General features: G+C 56.9%; 1 protein-coding gene across 1 annotated transcript; it reads left to right on the top strand.

Moving 5' to 3' along the window:
• Window positions 1-5,087: 5,087 nt before the first annotated feature.
• GAL3ST3 (galactose-3-O-sulfotransferase 3) lies at window positions 5,088-19,412 on the top strand (the record flags this gene model as incomplete). The annotated part of the gene is made up of 3 exons (XM_029061637.1): window positions 5,088-5,288; window positions 9,993-10,243; window positions 18,302-19,412. Coding segments are annotated over exons 2-3 (1,236 nt in total), but the record flags the coding sequence as incomplete, so codon positions are not given.
• Between the last annotated feature and the right edge of the window lie 1,267 nt (window positions 19,413-20,679).

The raw sequence follows: 20,679 nt of genomic DNA, 5'->3' as shown, positions 1-20,679 counted from the left end.
TATTATTATTATTATCTCTTCTCTGTGGAAGAGACCCTCCCTGACCCTGGGAGTTAATAATGCTTGCATCTGTTAAGCGCTTACTATGTGCCAAGCACTGTTCTAAGCTCTGGGGCAGATACAAAGTAATGGGGTTGTCCCACCACGGTTAACGGTGGGGAGAACTGAGGACCGTTTGGATGTTTTGACAACTTGACTTGTTTTGTTGTCTGTCTCCTCCCTTCTAATAATAATAATGATGGCATCTGTTAAACGCTTACTATGTGCAAAGTACTGTTCTAAGCGCTGAAGCGGAGAGAGAAGCAGCGTGGCTCAGTGGAAAGAGGCCGGGCTTGGGAGTCGGAGGTCATGGGTTCGAATCCCGGCTCTGCCACTTGTCGGCTGTGTGACAGTGGGCAGGTCACTTCACTTCTCTGGGCCTCAGTGACCTCCTCTGTAAAATGGAGATGAAGACTGTGAGCCTCACGTGGGACAATCTGATTACCCTGTATCTACCCCAGAGCTTAGAACAGTGCTCTGTACCAACAAATACCGACGTTATTATTATTATCACAAGGTAATCAGGTTGTCCCCCGTGGGGCTCACAGTCTTAACCCCCATTCTACAGATGAGGTAACTGAGGCACAGAGAAGTTAAGTGACTTGCCCCAAGTCACACAGCTGACAAGAGGCTGAGCCGGGATTTGAACCCACGACCTCTGACACCCAAGCCCCGGCTCTTTCCACGGAACCACCCTGCTGCTAGACTGTGAGCCCGTTGTGGGCAGAGATTGTCTCCCTTTGTGTCTGAATTGTACTTTTCGAGCGCTTAGTATAGTGCTCTGAAAGCAGTAAGCGCTCAATAAGTACGGTTGAGTGAGTGAGTGAGTGAATGAATGAATGAATGAATGAATGACTCGGGAGGAGGGGGTGGGGCAGAGAGGGAGGGGACCCAGAACCCTGAGAAAAGGGATAAAAAGGTGAGAAAAGGGATAAAAAGGTAAGAAAAGGTAAGTGCTAATGTGCGTGTGTGTGAGAGAACGAGAAAGAGAGAGATAAGGGGAGGTTCTTTCATGCAATCCATCGGATTTATTGAGTGCTAAGTGTGCAGAGCACTGTGCTAAATGCTTGGGAGAGAGGGTACAAAAGCACAATACGCAGACACATTCCCTGCCCACAACGAGCTTACAGCCTAGAGGGGGAGACGGACATGAATAGAAATCAATAAACGACAGACAGGGACACAAGGGCTGCGGGGCTGGGAGCGGGGGATGAATAAAATAGTGAATAAAATGAATAAAATTCACTTCGCTTCTCTGTGCCTCAGTTGCCTCATCCGTAAAATGGGGATTAAGACTGTGAGCCCCATGTGGGACAACCTGATCACCTCGTATCTCCCCCAGCGCTTAGAACAGTGCTCTTCACATAGTAAGTGCTTAACAAATACCATCATCGTTATTATTATTATTATTAAAGGGAACAAGTCAGAAGGGAGTGGGTGAAGAGGAAAGGAGGGTTTAGTCAGGAAAGGCCCCGAGGAGCAGCGTGGCTCAGTGGAAAGAGCCCGGGCTTGGGAGTCACGGGTCATGGGTGCGAATCCCGGATCTGCCACTTGTCAGCTGTGTGACTGGGCAAGTCACTTCACTTCTGTGGGCCTCTGTTCCCTCATCTGCAAAATGGGAATTAAGACTGTGAGCCTCACGTGATTACCCTGTATCTACCTCAGTGCTTAGAACAGTGATCAGACTGTAAACCCGTCAAACGGCAGGGACCGTCTCTATCTGTTGCCGACTTGTTCATTCCAAGCGCTTAGTACAGTGCTCTGCACATAGTAAGCGCTCAATAAATACTATTGAATGAATGAATGAATGAATGAACAGTGCTCTGCACATAGTAAGCGCTTAATAATGTTGGTATTTGTTAAGTGCTTACTACGCTAAGCGCTGGGGTAGATACAGGGCAATCAGGTTGTCCCACGTGAGGCTCACAGTTTTCATCCCCATTTTCCAGATGAGGTCACTGAGGCACAGAGAAGTGAAGCGACTCGCCCACAGTCACACAGCTGACAGGTGGCAGAGTCGGGATTAGAACCCATGACCTCTGACTCCCAAGCCCGGGCTCTTTCCACTAAACCACGCTCCCTTCCTCAGAACCCCTACCCAATTCTTGTTGGTAATAATGTCGGTAACAAATACCAACATTATTATTGTTATAATTATTCTCTGGGCCTCAGTTCCCTCATCTATAAAATGGGGATGATGACTGTGAGCCCCACGTGGAACAACCTGATGACCTGGTATCTGGCTTCGGAGTTTGAGGTCATGGGTTCGACTCCCGGCTCTGCCACTTGTCACCTGTGTGACTGTGGGCAAGTCACTTCACTTCTCTGTGCTGCGGTTACCTCATCTGAAAAGGGGGATTAACTGTGAACCTCCCGTGGGCCGACCCGATGACCCCGTATCTCCCCCAGCGCTTAGAACGGTGCTCTGCACATAGTAAGCGCTCAACAGATACCAACATTATTATTAACCCCAGCGCTTAGAACAGTGCTCGGCATAAAGTAAGAGCTTAACGAATACTAACATCATCATTATTATTATTATTAGTGGAGATGGGCCTTCAGTAAGGCTCTGAAGAGCGGGGAGAGTCATTGTCTGTGGGATGTGAGGAGGGAGGACGTTCCAGGCCAGAGGCAGGACGAGGGCCAGAGGTTGGCAGCAAGATAGAGGAGACGGAGGGTCAGTGAGGAGGTTGGCATTATTCATTCATTCAATAGTATTTAATGAGCGCTTACTATGTGCAGAGCACTGCACTAAGAGCTTGGAATGGACAATTGGGCAACAGATAGAGACAATCCTGTTCTTCCCCTCGACTCTATCTATCGCCGTCGTTCTCATCTGTCCGTCTCCCCCGATCAGACCGTGAGCCCGTCAAACGGCAGGGACCGTCTCTATCTGTTGCCGACTTGTTCATTCCAAGCGCTTAGTCCGGTGCTCTGCCCATAGTAAGTGCTCAATGGATACTATTGAATGAATGAACGAATCCCTGCCCGATGCCGGGCTCACGGTCTAATCGGCATTAGAGGAGCGGAGCGTGCGGGCCGGGTCGGAGAAGGAGAAAAGCGAGGTGAGGTAGGAGGGGGCGAGAAGGAGTGAGGGCTCTGAAGCCGATGGTGAGGGTGTGGAGTTTTAAATGGAGGGGGAGACTGCCTGTGGATTTGCATTATTATGGGGGACAGGGGTCAGGGTCCCTACAGAGCAGTCGTCTGTAGAGGAGGAAATGAAGAAGCGGGAGGGCCTCCCTCGAATTTCAGCGCTTAGAACAGCGCTCGACGCACAGTAGGCGCTTCGCAGGTACTATTTAAAGAATTGGGTAGGGGTTCTGAGGAAGGGAGCGTGACTTCGTGGAAAGAGCCCGGTCTTAGGAGTCAGAGGTCGTGGGTTCTAATCCCGGCTCCGCCGCTCGTCAGCTGTGTGACCGCGGGCGAGTCACTTCACTTCTCTGGGCCTCAGTTCCCTCCTCTGTCAAATGGGGATGAAGACTGTGAGCCTCACGTGGGACAACCTGATTACCCTGTATCTCCCCCAGCGCTGAGAACAGTGCTTGACACATGGTAAGCGCTTAATAAACACCAACATTATTATTATTATTACTATGGAGGGGGAGTTTATGAGGAGACAGGTTCACCCGGGGGAGAGGGGATGGGAGTAGGGGTGGAGATTTTTCGGGAGGAAGGACGCTGGGGCATCTAGGCATTGCGGGGCTTCTTTATTATTATTATGGCATTTGTTACGCTCTTACCATATGCCAAGCCCTGTTCAAAGCGCTGGGAAAAATACAGGGTAAATCAGGTCGTCCCACGTGGGGCTCACAGTCTTCATCCCCATTTTCCAGATGCGGTAACCGAGGCCCGGAAAAGTGAAGCGGCTTGGCCAAGGTCACACAGCAGACGAGTGGCGGAGCCGGGATTGGAACCCACGTCCTCTGGCTCCCGAGCCCGGGCTCTTGCCGCTGAGCCCCGCTGCTTCTGACACGCGGGATCACATACCTGCTAAATAAAAACTGTGCGTAAATGAATCTATATCTCGCTGTGTCTCTTCTGGGAACAGGAATGCAACGGCCTGTGTGTGTGTGTGTGTGTGTGTGTCCGTCCAGGACTGTCAGGCTGGGAGAACTCTCCCAAACGTTTAGTACAGTGCTTTGCTCCCGGCAAGCACTCAATAAAGACGATTAATAATAATAACAGACCAGGACGTCTCCCATGGCCCACGAGTGTGTGGGCGCGCGTGTGTATGTTCGTCCAGGACCGTCAGGCCGGGAGAACTCTCCCAAGCGCTCAGTACAGTGCTTTGCTTACAGTAAGTGTGCCCTAGAGACGATGGATAATAATAAGAGACCAGGACGACTCCCTGGGAGTACGAGTGTGTGTGTGTGTGTGTGTGTGTGTGTGTGTGTGTTCGTCCAGGACCGTCAGACCGGGAGAACTCTCCCAAGCGCTCAGTCCAGTGCTTTGCACACAGTCAACGCGCAATAGAGAGGATGAATAATAGTAACGGACCCGGACGTCTCCCTGGGAGCATGAGAGTGAGCGTCTGGGTGTGTGTGCGTGTCCCCGTCCAGGACCGTCGGGCCGGGAGAACTCTCCCGAGCGCTCAGTCCAGTGCCGTGCACACAGTAAGTGCGCAATAGAGGCGATGAATATTAGTAACGGGCCAGGGACGTCTCCCCGGGAGCACGAGTGTGTGTGTGCGTGTGTGTGTGCGCGTCCGTCCAGGACCGTCAGGCCGGGAGAACTCTCCCGAGCGCTCAGTCCAGTGCTCTGCACACAGTCAGTGTGCCATAGAGACGATGAATAATAATAACGGCCCCGGACGTGTCCCCGGGGAGCCCGATTTTGGGTGCGTGCGTGTGCGTGTCTGCCCCCAGGCCGGCGAGGCGGCGTGAACGCACCAGGACGTGTCCCCGGGAGGGTGGGGAGGGTGGGGAGGGTGGGCAGGGCGGGAGCCCCTCTGGCCGGCCCCTTCGCCCACCGTCTCTCCCTCCTCCGCCCGCCCCCCTCGCCCCGCCCGCCGGTGGGAGAGGCAGACTGGGGGGCGGGGGGCGACACACACGCACACACGGACACACGCAGAAGACACACACAGACCCGGAGGGAGGGGAGGGGGAGGCCGCCACCTGATCCCGCCGAGCTGAGCGCCTGGGCCCCCCAGCCCCTCGTGGCCTGGGCCCCCCGGCCCTCTTCCCCCAAGGACGGTGCGGGCGAGGAGGGGGCGGCTGCAGGCGGGGAGCCGGAGCCCCGGTCGGGGAGGGGTGAGTACCGCAGGATCCGGGGTGGGGGTGGGGGGCATCTGGGCCGCGGGCCCGGGGAGGGGGGGCACGGGACGAGGCCGGGGAGGGGGCGAGGGGCTCATCTGGGACCACTCCCCCGGACCCAGGAGGCCGGGCCCCAGCCGGGGGAGGGACCGGCCCGGGTGGGGGACTTCAAGGATACCGGGGGCCGGGGGGGTGGGGGGGGGGCGTCAGGAGGAGGGAAATCGAGGCACCGGTCGTCACGACGGCGGAACTGGGAGACGGGGAGGGTCCCGGGCAGACCCCCCCCCCCCACCCCGGGAACCCGCCCGCCGGCTTCGGGTACCTGCCCCTCTCCCCACCCCCATCCTCCATCCCCCCTTCAAACCCGCCCCCACGACGGCCCAGATGGGGAGATCTCCCGTTAAAGATGGTCCTTGCCCATCTCCGGATCCCGGGGGGGTGGGCGGGCTGGGGGAGGGGGCGGGAGGGAGCTCGGCCGGGAAGCCGGAGTCGGGGAGGGGAGCGTGAAGGATCCATCTTTTAAAGCTCACGTCCCCGCTCCGTTTCTGCCCGCCATCCCCAGAGAGAGAAAAGCCATCTGCGGATAGCGAGTGGGAGCCGAAGGTGAAGCGTCGTTCCTAAAATTAGCGTTCGGATTCATCCCGGGGTGGGGGAGATGGAAGGAGGGTCCAGAAGGGCCCGAGGATTCCTTGGGGGGGAGGACGGGGGGCCGTAACCCCACGCCTGGATTCTCACCTTCTCCTTCCCGCGGTCTGCCCCGACCCCGCTCTTCCTGCGAGAACCCCGGGCCCGTCCCCCTCTGTCCGGGCAGGGGCGCGGGCGAAGCTTGGGGGGGTCCGTGGGGGGAGGCCGGGGTCCACCCCGAGGCCTTGGTCCCCCTCGTAGGGGGAATCTGGGCGCCGGATCCCGGGAGGGCCGGGCCCCGGCAGGCGATCCCGTTCCGCGGGACGGGGACAGCTACCTTTTAATTACCTATGGAATTTATTTATAGCTAGACCCTAAGCTCCTCGAGGACAAGAGACGGGTCTTCCGATCGTAAGAACGACGACGGTACGCGTTAAGCGCTCGCTACGTGACCGGCACCGTAGCTGGGGCGGATGGGGGCGAACGGGGGTGGACGCGGTGCCTGTCCCAAGTGGGCTCGCCGTCTCGATCCCCATTCTTACAGACGAGGTCACCGAGGCCCAGAGAAGCGAAGCGACTTGCCCGGGGTCACGCGGCGGACGGGCGGTGGAGTCGGGATTAGAACCCGTTGACCTCCCGACTCCCCGGCCCGGGCTCTATCCGCCACGCCGTACGGCTCCCTCCCGCGCGCTCGGCGCGGCGGTCTGCATCTGAGCGTTCGACGGATACCGTGGGTCGATTGATTGATTGATCGATTGAGCACTTACTAGGAGTTAAACTGTCTGCTTACCTACCGCTGGGGTAAATTAAAGATCCTCAGATGGGACACGGGCCCTGTGCCACGAGTGGTAGGACCAGTAACTATCTGATCCTGACTTCATAGATGAGGGATCTGAGGCACAGAGAGGTCAAGTGACTTGCCCAAGGTCACACGGCAGGCTAGGAGCAGAGTTTACCTTGCAACCCGGGTCATCCGGCTCCCAGAACCGCATCTTCTCTCCCCCCGGGCCTTGCTGAAAATCCCTAATAAAAACGTTACTGTTTATTCAGCACCCACTCACCATTATGTCAAGCCCCGTGCTGAGCCCCGAGCCGCAGAGAAACTGATCTGAGCCGGTGCGTTCTTTGTCCCGAGGGCGCTTAGTACATAGTAAGTGCTTAACGGATACCGTGACGATGAGGATGACGACCGTGCGGGGCTCGGCCTAGGAGGGAGGGAGAGACGGATAGATCCCTGAATCCACCTTATTCCCATTTTACAGGTCAGGGAACTGAGGCCCAGAGAGGTTGCGACTTGTCCGAGGTCACCCGGCAGGTCAGTGGCAGGTCGGTGGCAGGGCCGGGGCTCGGAGCGGGGGCTCCTCCGGCTCCCGGTCTTACGCTCCTTCTTCTAGGCCCCTCCGCCTCCCCCTTCCCTCTTTCGCTTTAATTTCCTCCACAGACCTAGTTGGGGCGGCGTCTGACCGTTCTGCTCAAGAGACCCCCCCCCCCCCCCCAGTCCAGGGGCTCAGCAAGCCCCCAGACTGCCCCTTCTCGGGGGGAGGGGAAGGGATCTGGGCTGAGAAAAAGGAGAAGAAAGAGACAAAGAGGACTTGCCGCCTTCTGCCCTGTCCCTGGGGGGTAGAGGGAGTGGGGGGCGGCCACTCCACCCTCCAGCCGGCCGCATCTGCGCCTCGGAAACCCCAGAAGGGGCAACCGACGCCTTCTTCCCTCTCATCGCCCTTGGTTGCCCTCTGGGGTCAGACATTCTGCCTTTGCCCAGCCCCGGCTCTCGGCTCTCCGTAGAGCTCAGGGTTGTCTCCGAGGGCCGGCCGGACCTGAGCGGGGGAGGAGCGGGGGGCTGCGGTTGCGGGGGGGGGGGAGACAGTGATGGCAGGGGGGAGGGGCCCACGGAGCCACAGGACCGGGTTAAATAATCCGGGATTAATATTCCTGCTGCAGGTGGGGGGAAGGTCAGGAGCAGGAGCTGGAACGGAGGGTGGGGGAGGGGAGAAAGAGCCCCCCGCCTCTCCCCTCCTGCCCCCCACCCCTGGATTCGGGGGGCCTTTCGGGACCCTGGGGTGGGAGGGGGTCGGGGGGAGGTTTGCAGCCGGGCAGACGGGGAGCTAGGGGCAAAACGGTCAGGAGTCGCCAGCCGGGCGGGACGGAGGCTTTGGGCCCTTGGGGTCAGCTGATAGCCCCTCGCCCGCCCCTCCCCCCCCCCCAGGGAACGGGGGGCGCTAACCCCCAGGCGGGGGCTGACTTTCCACTGGTGCTGCCAAGGGGCCACGTTGCCCTTGAGCGAAGACGGCCGGGGCAGATCCCGGTTACGGCGAGGCCCCCAACCTCTCCCTGCCCTCCCCCTCCTCCTCCTCCTCTGAGAAGCCAGCCATCCAGCTGCCCCCCGCCCCCTCCACTTCTGGCATCCTCCCCCCCAGCTCCACTTCCCCAAGCCTTCCTCCGCAGACCCCACTTTCCCCAAACCCTTCGGGGGGGGGGGGGTGGAGAGGGGGACTGTTACCCCTCCCGCCCCCAGACTGTAAGATCATCGTGAGCAGGGAATGCATCTGTTTATCGTTGAATTGTACTCTCCCAAGCGCTCAGTACGGTGCTCTGCGCACAGTAAGCGCTCAGTAAATACGACTGAATTAATGAATTTAGCCTCTCTTCCCCTCATCCCAGGGAAAGAGGGATGGGTGAGTTTGGGCGTTGCCCCAACCCCAGTGCCCTGGGCTCAGTCCAGACCTCGAGGAGGGCAGCAGTCCCAGCCTCTCCCCACCCCAACTCGGAGCTCCCGGACTCAGGGACGGACCAGGGGGCTTGGGCGCAGGGTAGAGAGCGGAATGCAGCGGTTCTTTGGGAGCACAAATTGGATCCCCCCACCCGTAATTCGTTTTCTCTCCATCAGTAAGTCTTCTCTGAAGCGGCGTGGCCCGGTGGAAAGATCCCGGGATCGGGAATCAGAAAGACCTGGGTTCTAATCCCAGATGCGCCGCTTGTCTGCAGCGGGACCGGGCAAGTCGCTTCATTTCTCTGGGCCTCGGTTTCCTCATCCGCAAAATGAGGATTCGATCCCTGTTCTCCCTCCTACTTAGACCGTGAGCCCCGTGTGGCTCCTAGTGATCTTGCATCTACCCCAGTGCTGAGTCCGGTGCTTGGCGCACAGTAAGCGCTGCACGCCGACCACAGTAATTATGATGAACTCCAGCTAGCTCTACCGGAGGACACCTTCCTTAATAACAATAATATTGGGTATTTGTTAAGAGCTTACTGTAATAATAATGATAACTGTGGCATTCGTTAAGGGCTTATTATGTGCCAGGCACCGTTCTAAGCCCCGGGGTAGATACGAGGTAATCGGGCTGGACGCAGTCCCTGTCCCACATGGGGCTCCAGGTCTTCACCCCCATTTCATAGGTGAGACACCTGAGGTCCAGAGAAGCAAAGTGACTTGCTCGAGGTCACACAGCAGACAGGCGGCCTGAGCTGGCATTAGAACCTGTGTCCTTCCGACTCCCAGACCTCTATTCTAGCCACTATGCCATGCTGCTTCTACTAGGTGCCAAGCACTGGACTAAGCCCAAGGGTAGATGCAAGTTAATCAGGTCGGGGACAGTCCCCCGTCCCACACGGGGCTCACGCTCAATCCCCATTTTACAGATGGGGTAACTGAGACCCAGACTTGCCCAAGGTCACAGGGCAGTCAAGAGGCAGAGCCTGGAGTAGAACCCAGGTCCTTCTGACTCCCAGGCCTGTGCTCTAGCCACCGGGCCACGCTGCTTCCCCGACTCCCGTGCCCGCCGCACGGTCCCCCCGGCCCCCGGCCGCTCCCCGCTTCACCTCCCCACCCCCCACCCGGATCCTGTAATTCCACCCAAGAGAGGGTTATCTCGGCTCCCGGGGAGATATCGTCTCCGTAACCGATCCCCCGCAACGGACCGAAACCCGAGATCACCCCTCTCCTCTCTCAGCGGCGGCCGGGAGCGAGGGCCGCCGGCGTCCGGGGGTCGGGCTCCCGGGCGGGGGCCGGGCGGGGGTCGGGGAGACGGAGGATGCCGGGTTCCGCCCGCTCTCAACTTTCTCCCCTTTCCCTTGCAGATCCCCCTGAGGCTAACGCTGGCCCTGCTCCCCGAGCCCCAGGAACCCCCATGAGCGCGGGGCGGCCCGGGCCCCGGTAGCAGGGGGCGGAGGGTGGGGGCCCTCCTGCGCGACCGTCCGTCCACCATGGCGGCCGTCTGGCCCCACCTGCACCACGCCGCCAAGATGATGACCAAGAGGAAAGTCCTGCTCCTGGTGCTGGGCTGCAGCACCCTCAGCCTGCTCATCCATCAGGGGGCACAGCTCAGCTGGTATGGGGGGGACGGGGTCAGCAGAAGGGGTGGGCCCAATGCCCCGTGGGGCCGGGGGGCCGGGAATGGAGGTGGGATCGAACGACGGTATTGTTTTATTGGTATTTCTTAAGCGCTTATTCATTCATTCATTCATTCCTTCATTCATTCATTCCTTCATTCAATCGTATCTATTGAGTGCTTACTGAGTGCGACGTACTGTACTAAGTGCCTGGGAGAGTACAGAGCGACGCTGTTCTAAGCGCTGGGGCAGATACAAGCTAATCGGGTTGGACACAGGCCATGTCCAGCATAATAAAAATAATAATAATTATGGTACTTATTAAACGCTTTTCATGTGCCAAGCACTGTTCTAAACACCGGGGATGATACAGGTTCATCGGGTTAGACACAGTCCCTGTCCCGGCTCACGGTCTTAACCCCCAATTTACAGATGAGGGAACTGAGGCATAGAGAAGGGAAGTGACTTGCCCAAGGTCACAGTGCAGATAAGTGGTGGGGCCCGTTACTAGAACCCAGATCCTTCTGACTCCCAGGCCCAGGCTCGATCCACTCGGCCACGCTGCTTCTCTATTTATTGAACACTTACTGAGCACTGGACGAACTGCTTGGCAGAATATAATACAATGGAGTTGGTATTCATTCATCTATTCATTCAGTCATTGAGCACTTACTGTGTGCAGAGCACTGTACTAAGCACTTGGGAAAGTACAATATGATAGACTCTTTCCCTGCCCACAACGAGCTGACAGTCTAGAGGAGGAGACAGACATTAATAGAAATCAATAAATGACAGGTATGGACATAAGTGCTGTAGGCCTGGAAGCGGGGGATGAATAAAGGGAGCGGTTCAGGGCGACGCAGAAGGGAGTGGGAGAAGAGGAAAGGAGAGCGTAGTCAGGGAAGGCTTCTTGGAGGAGATGGGCCTTCAGTAAGTCTTTGAAAGTGGGGCGAGGGGATACGAAGAACCCACAAGAATCTGTGCTCCCAAAGAACCCCCAAGAACCCCCTCCCACCCTGCCCCCCGACAGAACAGCCAGAGAGCAAGAGTAATAATAATAATTATGGTATCTGTTAAGCACTTACTATGTGCTAGGCGCTGTACTAAGTGCTGGGGTGGATTCAAGCAAAGTGGGTTGGACACAGTCCCTGTCCCACGAGGGGCTCACGATCTTCACCCCCATTTTACAGATGAGGGAACTGAGGCCCGGATTTGAGGAGGGTGGGCACTCTAGGCCAGAGGCAGGACGCGGGCCAGGGGTCGATGGCGAGATAGACGAGATGGAGGCCCAGCGAGAAGGTTGGCATTAGAGGAGGGAAGCGCTCACGTCCCCTGCCCGTGACGAGCCTACCGGTCTAGAGGGGGAAGCCAGGCATTAATAGAAATGAATAACTCATAATCTTTCATTTATAATTGATAGGGGATTTGACAAGGCTAGAGCCCTGCTTTAGTGCTCTTAGATTTGAGGAACGGGCCCCGGCCGGTCCACCTCAGTGGAGCTCGGATCGAACCAACGGCCTGGACCAAAGGGGACGTCGGCTCAGAGCACCGATGGTTATAACCCCCGCCCGCCCGCCGGCCGCATCCAGCTGTCTGAAACATCCCACCTGCCTGGCGGCCGTTTGTCCCTGACACATCGACCTCAGAGCCCGACTCCCCACCTGGCACATCAATCGTTACGGCTCAGCCTGGCCGGGGATCTTCATGGCCTCTCCTTGCCCCATACCCCCGGCCCCCAGCCCACAAAGGCCTCGTCTCTGCCCCGCTGGGGGCAGGGGGCGGGGTGAGGGGGAGCCCCTTGCGGGGGTTGAGGAGCGACTGATGAGCTGGAGGGGGGTGGTGAGGGCGGCTAAAGGAAGAGAGGAAGCAGTGTGGCCTAGTGGCTAGGGCTCGGGCCTGGGAGTCAGAAGGACCTAGGTTCTAATTTCGGCTCCGCCGCTTGTCTGCTGCGTGACCTTGGGCAAGTCATATCACGTCTCTGTGCCTCAGTGACCTTATTTGTAAAATGGGGATGAAGACTGTGTGGGACAGGGACGGTGTCCAACCTGATTAGCTTGTATCTACCCCAGCGCTTAGAAGAGTTCTTGACAGTTAAGCGCTTAAGCGCTTGAGTTCTAAGCGCTTAAAAAATACCATTATTATTATTGCTATTATTATTACCGAAGTAGCCGGCTGCCAGAGGCCAGCCTCCTTCTTTCTTTTCCACCCCCACTCTGCTGGTGTTCAGTGCTCAAGAACCCCCTCCCACCCTGCCCCCCCGACAGAACAGCCAGAGAGCAAGAATTATAATAATAATAATTATGGTATTTGTTAAGCACTTACTATGCGCTAGGCACTGTACTAAGTGCTGGGGTGGAAGCAAGCAGAGTGGGATGGACGCGGTCCCTGTCCCATGAGGGGCTCAGGAACTTAACCCCCATTTTACAGATGAGGGAACTGAGGCCCAGAGAAGTAGAAGTGACTTGCCTAAAGTCATACAGCAGACAAGTGGCAGAGCCGGGATTAGAACCCACGATCTTCTGACTCCCGGGCCCGGGCTCGATCCACTACGCCGGGCTGCAATACTCACCCTGCCACCCTGCCAACCAACTCGCCTCCCCACAAGCTGCCAGCTTCATAGCCTAGTGGAACGAGCCCAGGCCGGGAATCAGAGGAAGTGGGTTCTAATCCCGGTTCTGCCCCTTGTCTGCTGTGTGACCTTGGGCTAGTCGCTTAACTTCTCTGGGCCTCAGTTACCTCCTCTGTAAAATGGGGATTAAGACTGGGAGCCCCACGTGGGAAAGGGACTATGCCCATTCTGATTACCTCACATCTACCTGAGGGCTTAGAAAAGGGCTTGGCACATAGTGACAAATACCATCATTATTATTAATTATTATTATATAAGGATGGGGAGAGGGGTGGTCTGTCAGATATGAAGCAGGAGGGAGTTTCTGGCCAGTCATCCTCTCCACTCCAAGGTCCCACTGAAAAACCACCTGGACCCATCCACCCTGAGCTAGATACAAGACTTTCAAGTTAGACCCGGTCCCTGTCCCGCTCACGGCCTAACTAGGAGGAAAAACAGGTATTTCATCCCCATTTTACAGATGAGTAACTGAGGCCCAGAGAAGCAAAGGGACTTGCCTAAAGTCACACAGCAGATAAGTGACGGAGCCAGGAGTAGAACCCAGGTCCTCCCTTGGGTTACTCACATGCCCTCCCTCTAACTATAATAACAGTAATCGTACTTGTTAAATGCTTACTCTTTACTGTTATATTGTACTCTCCCAAGCGCTTACTACAGTACTTTGAAAATAGTAAACACTCAATAAATATGATTGAATGAATCAATGTGCCAAGCACCGTTCTAAGCACTGGGGTAACTACAAGGTTATCAGATTGGATACAGTCCCTGACCCATGTGGGGCTTCCAATCTAGGTAGGAGGGGGTAGGACTTAATCCCCATTTCACAGATGAGGAAACCGAGGGCCAGAGAAGTGAAGTGACTTGCCAAAGGTCACCCAGCAGACAAGTGGCAGAGCTGAGATTAGGTCCTCTGACTCCCAGGCCCAAGCTCTTGCCACTAGGCCACGCTGCTTCCCTATAACTCATTCATTCAATAATATTTATTGAGCGCTTACTATGTGCAGAGCGCCGTACTAAGCACTTGGAATGGATGATTCGGCAACAGATAGAGACGATCCCTGTCCATCGACGGGCTTACAGTCTAATCGGGGGAGACAGACAAAAACAATAACAATAAATAGAAGCAAGGGAACGCACATCTCATTAACAAAATAAATAGGGTAATAAAAATATATACGAATGAGCGGACGAGCACAGTGCTGAGGGGAGGGGAAGGGAGAGGGGGAGGAGCAGAGGGAAAGGGGGGGAAGGGGGGCTTATCTGAGGGGAGGTGAAGGGTGGTGCGGAGAGGGAGCAGAGGGAAAAGGGGAAGCTGAGTCTGGGAGGGCCTCCTGGAGGAGGTGAGCTCTCAGTAGGGCTTTGAAGAGGGGAAGAGAGTTAGTTTGGCGGAGGTGAGGAGGGACCGCGGGAGGACGTGGCCCAGGCGTCGACGGCGGGATAGGCGAGAACGGGGGACGGTGAGGAGGCGGGCGGCAGAGGAATGGAGCCTACAGGGTGGGCAGTAGAAAGAGAGAAGGGAGGAGAGGTAGGAGAGGGCAAGGTGATGGACAGCATTGAAGCCCAGAGTGAGAAGTTTGTGTTTCGTGAGGAGGTCGATAGGCAACCACTGGAGGTTTTTAAGAAGGGGAGTGACATGCCCAGGGCGTTTCTGCAGGAAGATGAGCCGGGCAGGGGAATAAAGAATAGACTGGGGCGGGGAGAGACAGGAGGAAGGGAGATCAGAGAGAAGGCTGACACAATAATCCAGCCGGGATATTATCCAGGTAGAGACGTCCTGGAGGCAGGAGATATGAGCCTGAAGGGAGGGGGAGAGGACAGGGGCAGAGATGTAGATTTGTGTGTCATCTGCATAGAGATGATAATTGAAGCCGTGAGAGTGAATAAGTTCACCGAGGGAGTGAGTATAGATGGAGAACAGAAGAGGGCCAAGAACTGACCCTTGAGGAACCCCAACAGTTAGAGGATGGGGGCGGGGAGGAACCTGTGAAGGAGACCGAGAACGATCGGCCAGAGAGATGAGGAGAACCGGGAGAGGACGGAGTCCGTGAAGCCTGGGTGAGATAAGGTGTGAAGGAGAGGGGATGGTCTACAGTGTCAAAGGCAGCTGAGAGGTCGAGGAGGATTAGGATAGAGTAGGAGCCGTTGGATTTGGCAAGAAGGAGGGCATTGAGAGAGCAGTCTCGGTAGAGTGGAGGGGATGGAAGCCAGATTGGAGGGGCTCCAGGAAAGAATTGGAGTTAAGGAATTCTAGGCAGCGAGTGTAGCCGACTCGTTCTAGGAGCTTGGAAAGGAAGAGTAGAAGGGAGATAGGGTGATAACTGGAAAGGGAAGTGGGGTCGAGAGAGGGTTTTTTTAGGATGGGGGAGACATGGGCGTGTTTGAAGGCAGAGGGGAAGAAGCCATTCGAACGTGAGCGGTTAAAGATAGAAGTTAAGGAGGGGAGGAGGGAAGGGGAGATGGTTTTTATAAGGTGAGCGGGAATGGGGTCTGAAGCACAGATGGAGGAGGTGGCACTTGCGAAGAGGGGGGAGGCTCCCTCCAGGAGCCAAAAGAGAATAATTGGCTTAGGCCTTGTGGGGACTGGGAGTCTTAGTGGAAAAAGCCCGGACTTGGGGTCAGAGGTCGCGGGCTCTAATCCCCGCTCTGCCACTTGTCAGCTGTGTGATTCTGGGCAAGTCACTTCACTTCTCTGTACCTCAGTTCCCTCATCTGTAAAATGGGGATGAAGACTGTGAGCCTCACGTGGGACAACCTGATTACCTTGTATCTACCCCAGGGCTTAGAACAGTGCTCAGCACAGAGTAAGCGCTTAACAAATACCAACATTATTATTATAAAGACCAGAGGCCAGTCTGGAAAATTCCACTAAGCTCCAGAAAGATAAGGATGGGAAGGAGAGAAGAAGAGGAAAGGAAGAGAAGGAGGAGCCTGGGAAGGAAAAAATTGTGATTCCGGCAGGGCTGTTCCAGCCATTTCTGCAACGTCTCATGTTTTCTGGAAGGGAGAAGAGAAGAGAGTTACCATAATAGGCCTGTGAATCGGCTGTGTATTGTTATAACGGGATAGGGCTCTGTCAGGAAAGCTGTATGAAAACCCGCTATCAGTCCTTCATTAGCATTTCAAAGGGAACCAATTGCAAGTACAGTCACTCCTCAGGAACTGCAGAAAACTGCACTGCAGTATTTACACCAAGACTCATACTTCCTCTCCCCTGCCACACACACCCACGCACACAGACACTCACACACGGTATCTGTCCACAAGTAAGTGCTGCTAGAAGACGCCCAATTCCTCAACAAGACTCTAACCAAAGAATGTGTTACGGCAGAACAGATTTTAAGTAGTTGCAAATGGGTTCCACTTGACGTGCCGATGACCACTGGTAGGGGCCAATCACTCGATCGAGCAATCGCTGGTACTTATTGAGTGTTTCCAGGTGCAGAGCACTGTACCAAATGCTTGGGAGAGTACAATGCAAATAGAGTTGGGAGAGTCCCTGCCCTCAAGGACTTTAAAGTCTAGTGAGGGGAGCCAGACCTTAAAGTAAATTACAGAGAGGGATAGGGAAGAGTATCAGGCGTTGTAATAGTAATAATAGTATTTGTTAAGCGCTTACTAGGTGCAGAGCACTGTCTAAGCACTGGGGTAGACACAGGGTCACCAGATTGTCCCACGTGAGGCTCACAGTCTTCATCCCCATTTTACAGATGAGGTAACTGAGGACCGGAGAAGTGAAGTGACTTGCCCACAGTCACACAGCTGACAAGCGGCAGAGCCGGGATTAGAACCCATGACCGCTGACTCCCAAGCCCGTGCTTTTTCCACGGAGCCATGCTGCTTCTCACTTCTACATAGGTGTCAGATAAGCGTCTGAGAAACAAATTAAGTCTAGTGTTCAAACTTTGTAACACTTGTCAGTCTTCCACAGCCTTCTTGATTTTCACCCGATGTGACAGAAATCGTGACCTATTTCAACTGTCTGCAAACCATCTTCCCCCTCATTCCTTATCTTCCATCGAGGCAGTTGTCGACAGGACATGATTTTGGGGTACACGGAGGCTCGCAACAACACCGCTGCCAGGTTGACTGGGAAACGGCAGTACATCGGTTCTTTCGTAATCCGTTTTCACTGCACATTTTGGACAGCATGCTGTTGGGTTATAGGGAACGATCTTCCAGTAATGCCCATCTGTCTAGAGAAGGTGCAGTGCATTGTGGGAAGAAACGGCCATGTGTTGGTATTTGTTAAGCGCTTATTATGTGCTGAGCACTGTTCTAAGCGCTGGGGTAGGCCCCACATGAGGCTCACAGACTTAATCCCCATTTTACAGATAAGGTAACTGAGTCGCCGAGAAGTTAAGTGTCTTGCCCAAAGTCACACAGCTGACAAGTGGCAGAGCCGGGATTAGAACCCATGACCTCTGACTCCTAAGCCCGGGCTCTTTCCACTGAGCCACGCTGCTTCTCTATAATAATGGTGGTATTTGTTAAGCGCTTACTATGTGCAAAGCACGGTTCTAAGCCCTGGAGTAGATACAAGGTCATCAGGTTGTCCCATGTGGGGCTCACAGTTTTAATCCCCATTTTACAGATGAGGTCACCGAGGCACAGAGAAGTGAAGTGACTTGCCCAAAGTCACACAGCTGGCAAGCGGCAGAGCCGGGGTTAGAACCCATGACCTCTGACTCCCAAGCCGGGGCTTTTTGCACTGAGCCACGCCGCTTCTCTGTGAGGGGTGGTTTGGTCAGGGCTCATGCACTATCGATCGAGTTTTTGTTAACCCGGTGTTCATCGGGTACGTCGAGAGTGAAGTGTGTGGGCTGAATTGGAGGGGGAGAAGAGGGAGGTTAGGTAGTGGGTATCTGTGGGACGATCTGAGGTCTAAGGGAGTGGCGGCGTTGGCATGAGAACAGAAGAGGATCCAACCTTGGGGAGAGGAGGGAGGCAGAGGAAGAGCAAGAGAGGCCAGAGGAGGAAAACCTGCCTGGCACATAGTGTTTACCAAATACCACAAGTATTATTATTATTATTATTATTATTATTATTATTATTATTATTATCATCATTACAGTGCCTGGCACATAGTAAGTGCTCGCCACATACCACAAGTGTCATCGTAATAATTATATAATACAATGATAACAGTGACAAATACGATCGACCGATACAATACCACGGTGTCGGGAGACACGTCCCCGCCCACAGGGAGCTCAACGGAAAGAAACGACTTAGGGATAGAGACATAAGTGCGGCGGGGCGGGGGGGAGAACCGAATGGCCAGAGGTCACGGATTCAGGGGCCCGGACGACGACGGGGAAGGCCGAGGGGGCAGGGGGAGGGCGGGCTTCGTCGGGGGTAGGCCGACGGGGACCGTCCCTTCCCCCGCCGACCCGCCGCGAATGACCGCGTCCCCTTCTCGCCCCCGCAGGTCCCCCAAGGCCTTCCCCGCCGGCTGCCCCCCGCCCCGCGGCTCGCCCCCGCGACCCAAGCACACGGCGGTGGCCTTCCTCAAGACCCACAAGACGGCCGGGACCACCGTGCAGAACATCCTCTTCCGCTTCGCCGAGCGGCACAACCTGACGGTGGCCCTGCCCCACCCGAGCTGCGACCACCAGTTCTGCTACCCGCGCAACTTCTCCTCGCGCTTCGTCCACCCGGCCACCGTCCCGCCCCGGGTCCTGGCCAGCCACCTGCGCTTCAACCGGCCCGAGCTGCGCCGCCTCCTGCCCAACGACACGGTCTACGTGACCATCATGCGGGAGCCGGCCTCCATGTTCGAGTCGCTCTTCAGCTACTACAACCAGTACTGCCCGGCCTTCCGCCGGGTGCCCAACGCCTCCCTGGAGGCCTTCCTGCGGGACCCGGGGGCCTACTACCGGCCCGGGGAGCGCTACGCCATGTACGCCCACAACACGCTGGTCTACGACCTCGGGGGCGACAACGACAGGAGCCCCCGGGAGCCCGGCTATCTGGCGGGCCTGATCCGGGAGGTGGAGGAGGTGTTCTCGCTGGTGATGATCGCCGAGTACTTCGACGAGTCGCTGGTCCTCCTGCGCCGCCTGCTCGCCTGGGACCTGGAGGACGTGCTCTACGCCAAGCTCAACATGCGCAGCCCGGGCTCCCGGCTCAACGTGACCCCCGGGGCCCTGGCCGAGGCCGCCCGGGCCTGGAACGGGCTGGACGCGGGGCTCTACGACCACTTCAATGCCACCTTCTGGCGGCGGGTGGCCCGGGCCGGCCGGGGCTGCGTGGAGCGGGAGGCCCGCCAGCTGCGGGAGGCCCGCGAGCGGCTGCTGTGGCGCTGCTCCGGCGGCCGGCCCCGGCTCCGGCCCGCCGCCGAGATCCGCAACAAGGACCTGCGGCCCTGGCAGCCCAGCGGCAAGGTGGGCATCGTCGGCTACGACCTGCCCGGGGACGGCCTGGGGCCCGGCGGGGAGGGCTGCCTCAAGCTGGCCATGCCCGAGGTCCAGTACTCCCGCTACCTGCTGCGCAAGCAGAGCCTGCGGGGCCGGAGGCAGCGGCGGGGCGGCGGCGGGGCGGGGGCCGGCCGGCCCGGGCCGCCCCCGAGGGGGGACCCCCTGCCCCGGCCGGCCGGGGGCCCGCCCCGGCTCCCCGAGGGGGTCTGAGTCGCCCCGCCGCCCGGGTCCCCTCTCCCGCCGTCCTCCGCTCGGGGAGGGGGGACCGGACCGTCCAGGCCGCCGACGGGTCGGCGGGGAGGCGGCCACGCTGTCCTCCCCGTCTGTCCTTCCCGTGGAAAAGCCGCCCCCTCCCTCTCTTCCCCCCTCCCTCCACGGGGGCTCCACCCACACCCACCCACACCCACCCTCACGCTCACGGGGGGACCAGACCGTCCTGCCCCGTGACAGGGTAACGGGGATGTTGCCACGCTGTCCCCCCGTCTGTCCTTTTCACGGAAAAAACACCCCCTCCACCTCGGGGGGGGGGGCTCCACACTCACACAGACACCCCGCCCCCCACCCCCACACGCACACCAACTGTCTTCCGGGCTCTCCCCCCGCCTCCCAGTCTGCAGCTGCTCCAGAATTCACTCAGTGAAGATTTGCTGGGATTTTTTTGGGTTGATATTTTTAATAAAAAGGAATTTTAAAATGAGCGTGGGAGGGTTTGTGTCCGTTCGTTCATTCATTCAACCGTATCTGCTGTGTGGACTTGGGCAAATCGCTTAACTGCTCTGGGCCCCAGTTGCCTCATCTAGAAAAGGTGGGACTGGGACTGTGTCCGACTGATCTGTGAGCGAGGAACGTGTTCCCCTATTCTGTTATATTGCCGTACCGTACTCGCCCAAGTGCTTAGTACAGTACTCTGCATGTAGTAAGCGCTCCATAAATATGATTGATTGATTGATTAAAAGCGTGAGCCCCACGTGGGACAACCCGATTACCCTGTATCTACCCCAGTGCTTAGAACAGTGTCTGGCAGATAGTAAGCGCTTTACGATTATCGATATGATAGCTTATATCCACCCGGCACTCGGTACGGCGCCAGGCACAGAGTAAGTGCTTAAGAAAAACCATAAAAAAATAAATGAAGAAAAAACTCAAGCCCCAGAAAGGAGACCCCCGGTTTCAGTCTCTCTCCCTCGGGGCTGGGCTTGGGCAGGACGTTAGTCACCTCGGCTAGGCACCTCCGTAACCAGACAGCCCGGGCAGGGGAGGGGGCGGTGCTCGGGGCCGGGGGGCCGGGGGTGGCGGCTTGGGGAGGGTCAAGGAGCCCCCCGTGGGTCACCGGATTCTTTCCCACCAACAGAGGAAGGTGTGTAAAGACCTAGGAAGAGTCCACTTCCGT

This window comes from Ornithorhynchus anatinus, chromosome 3 (genome assembly GCF_004115215.2).
Source record: "Ornithorhynchus anatinus isolate Pmale09 chromosome 3, mOrnAna1.pri.v4, whole genome shotgun sequence".
Classification (NCBI taxonomy): Eukaryota; Metazoa; Chordata; class Mammalia; order Monotremata; family Ornithorhynchidae; genus Ornithorhynchus; species Ornithorhynchus anatinus.
This window is presented reverse-complemented; position numbering and strand designations above follow the sequence as displayed.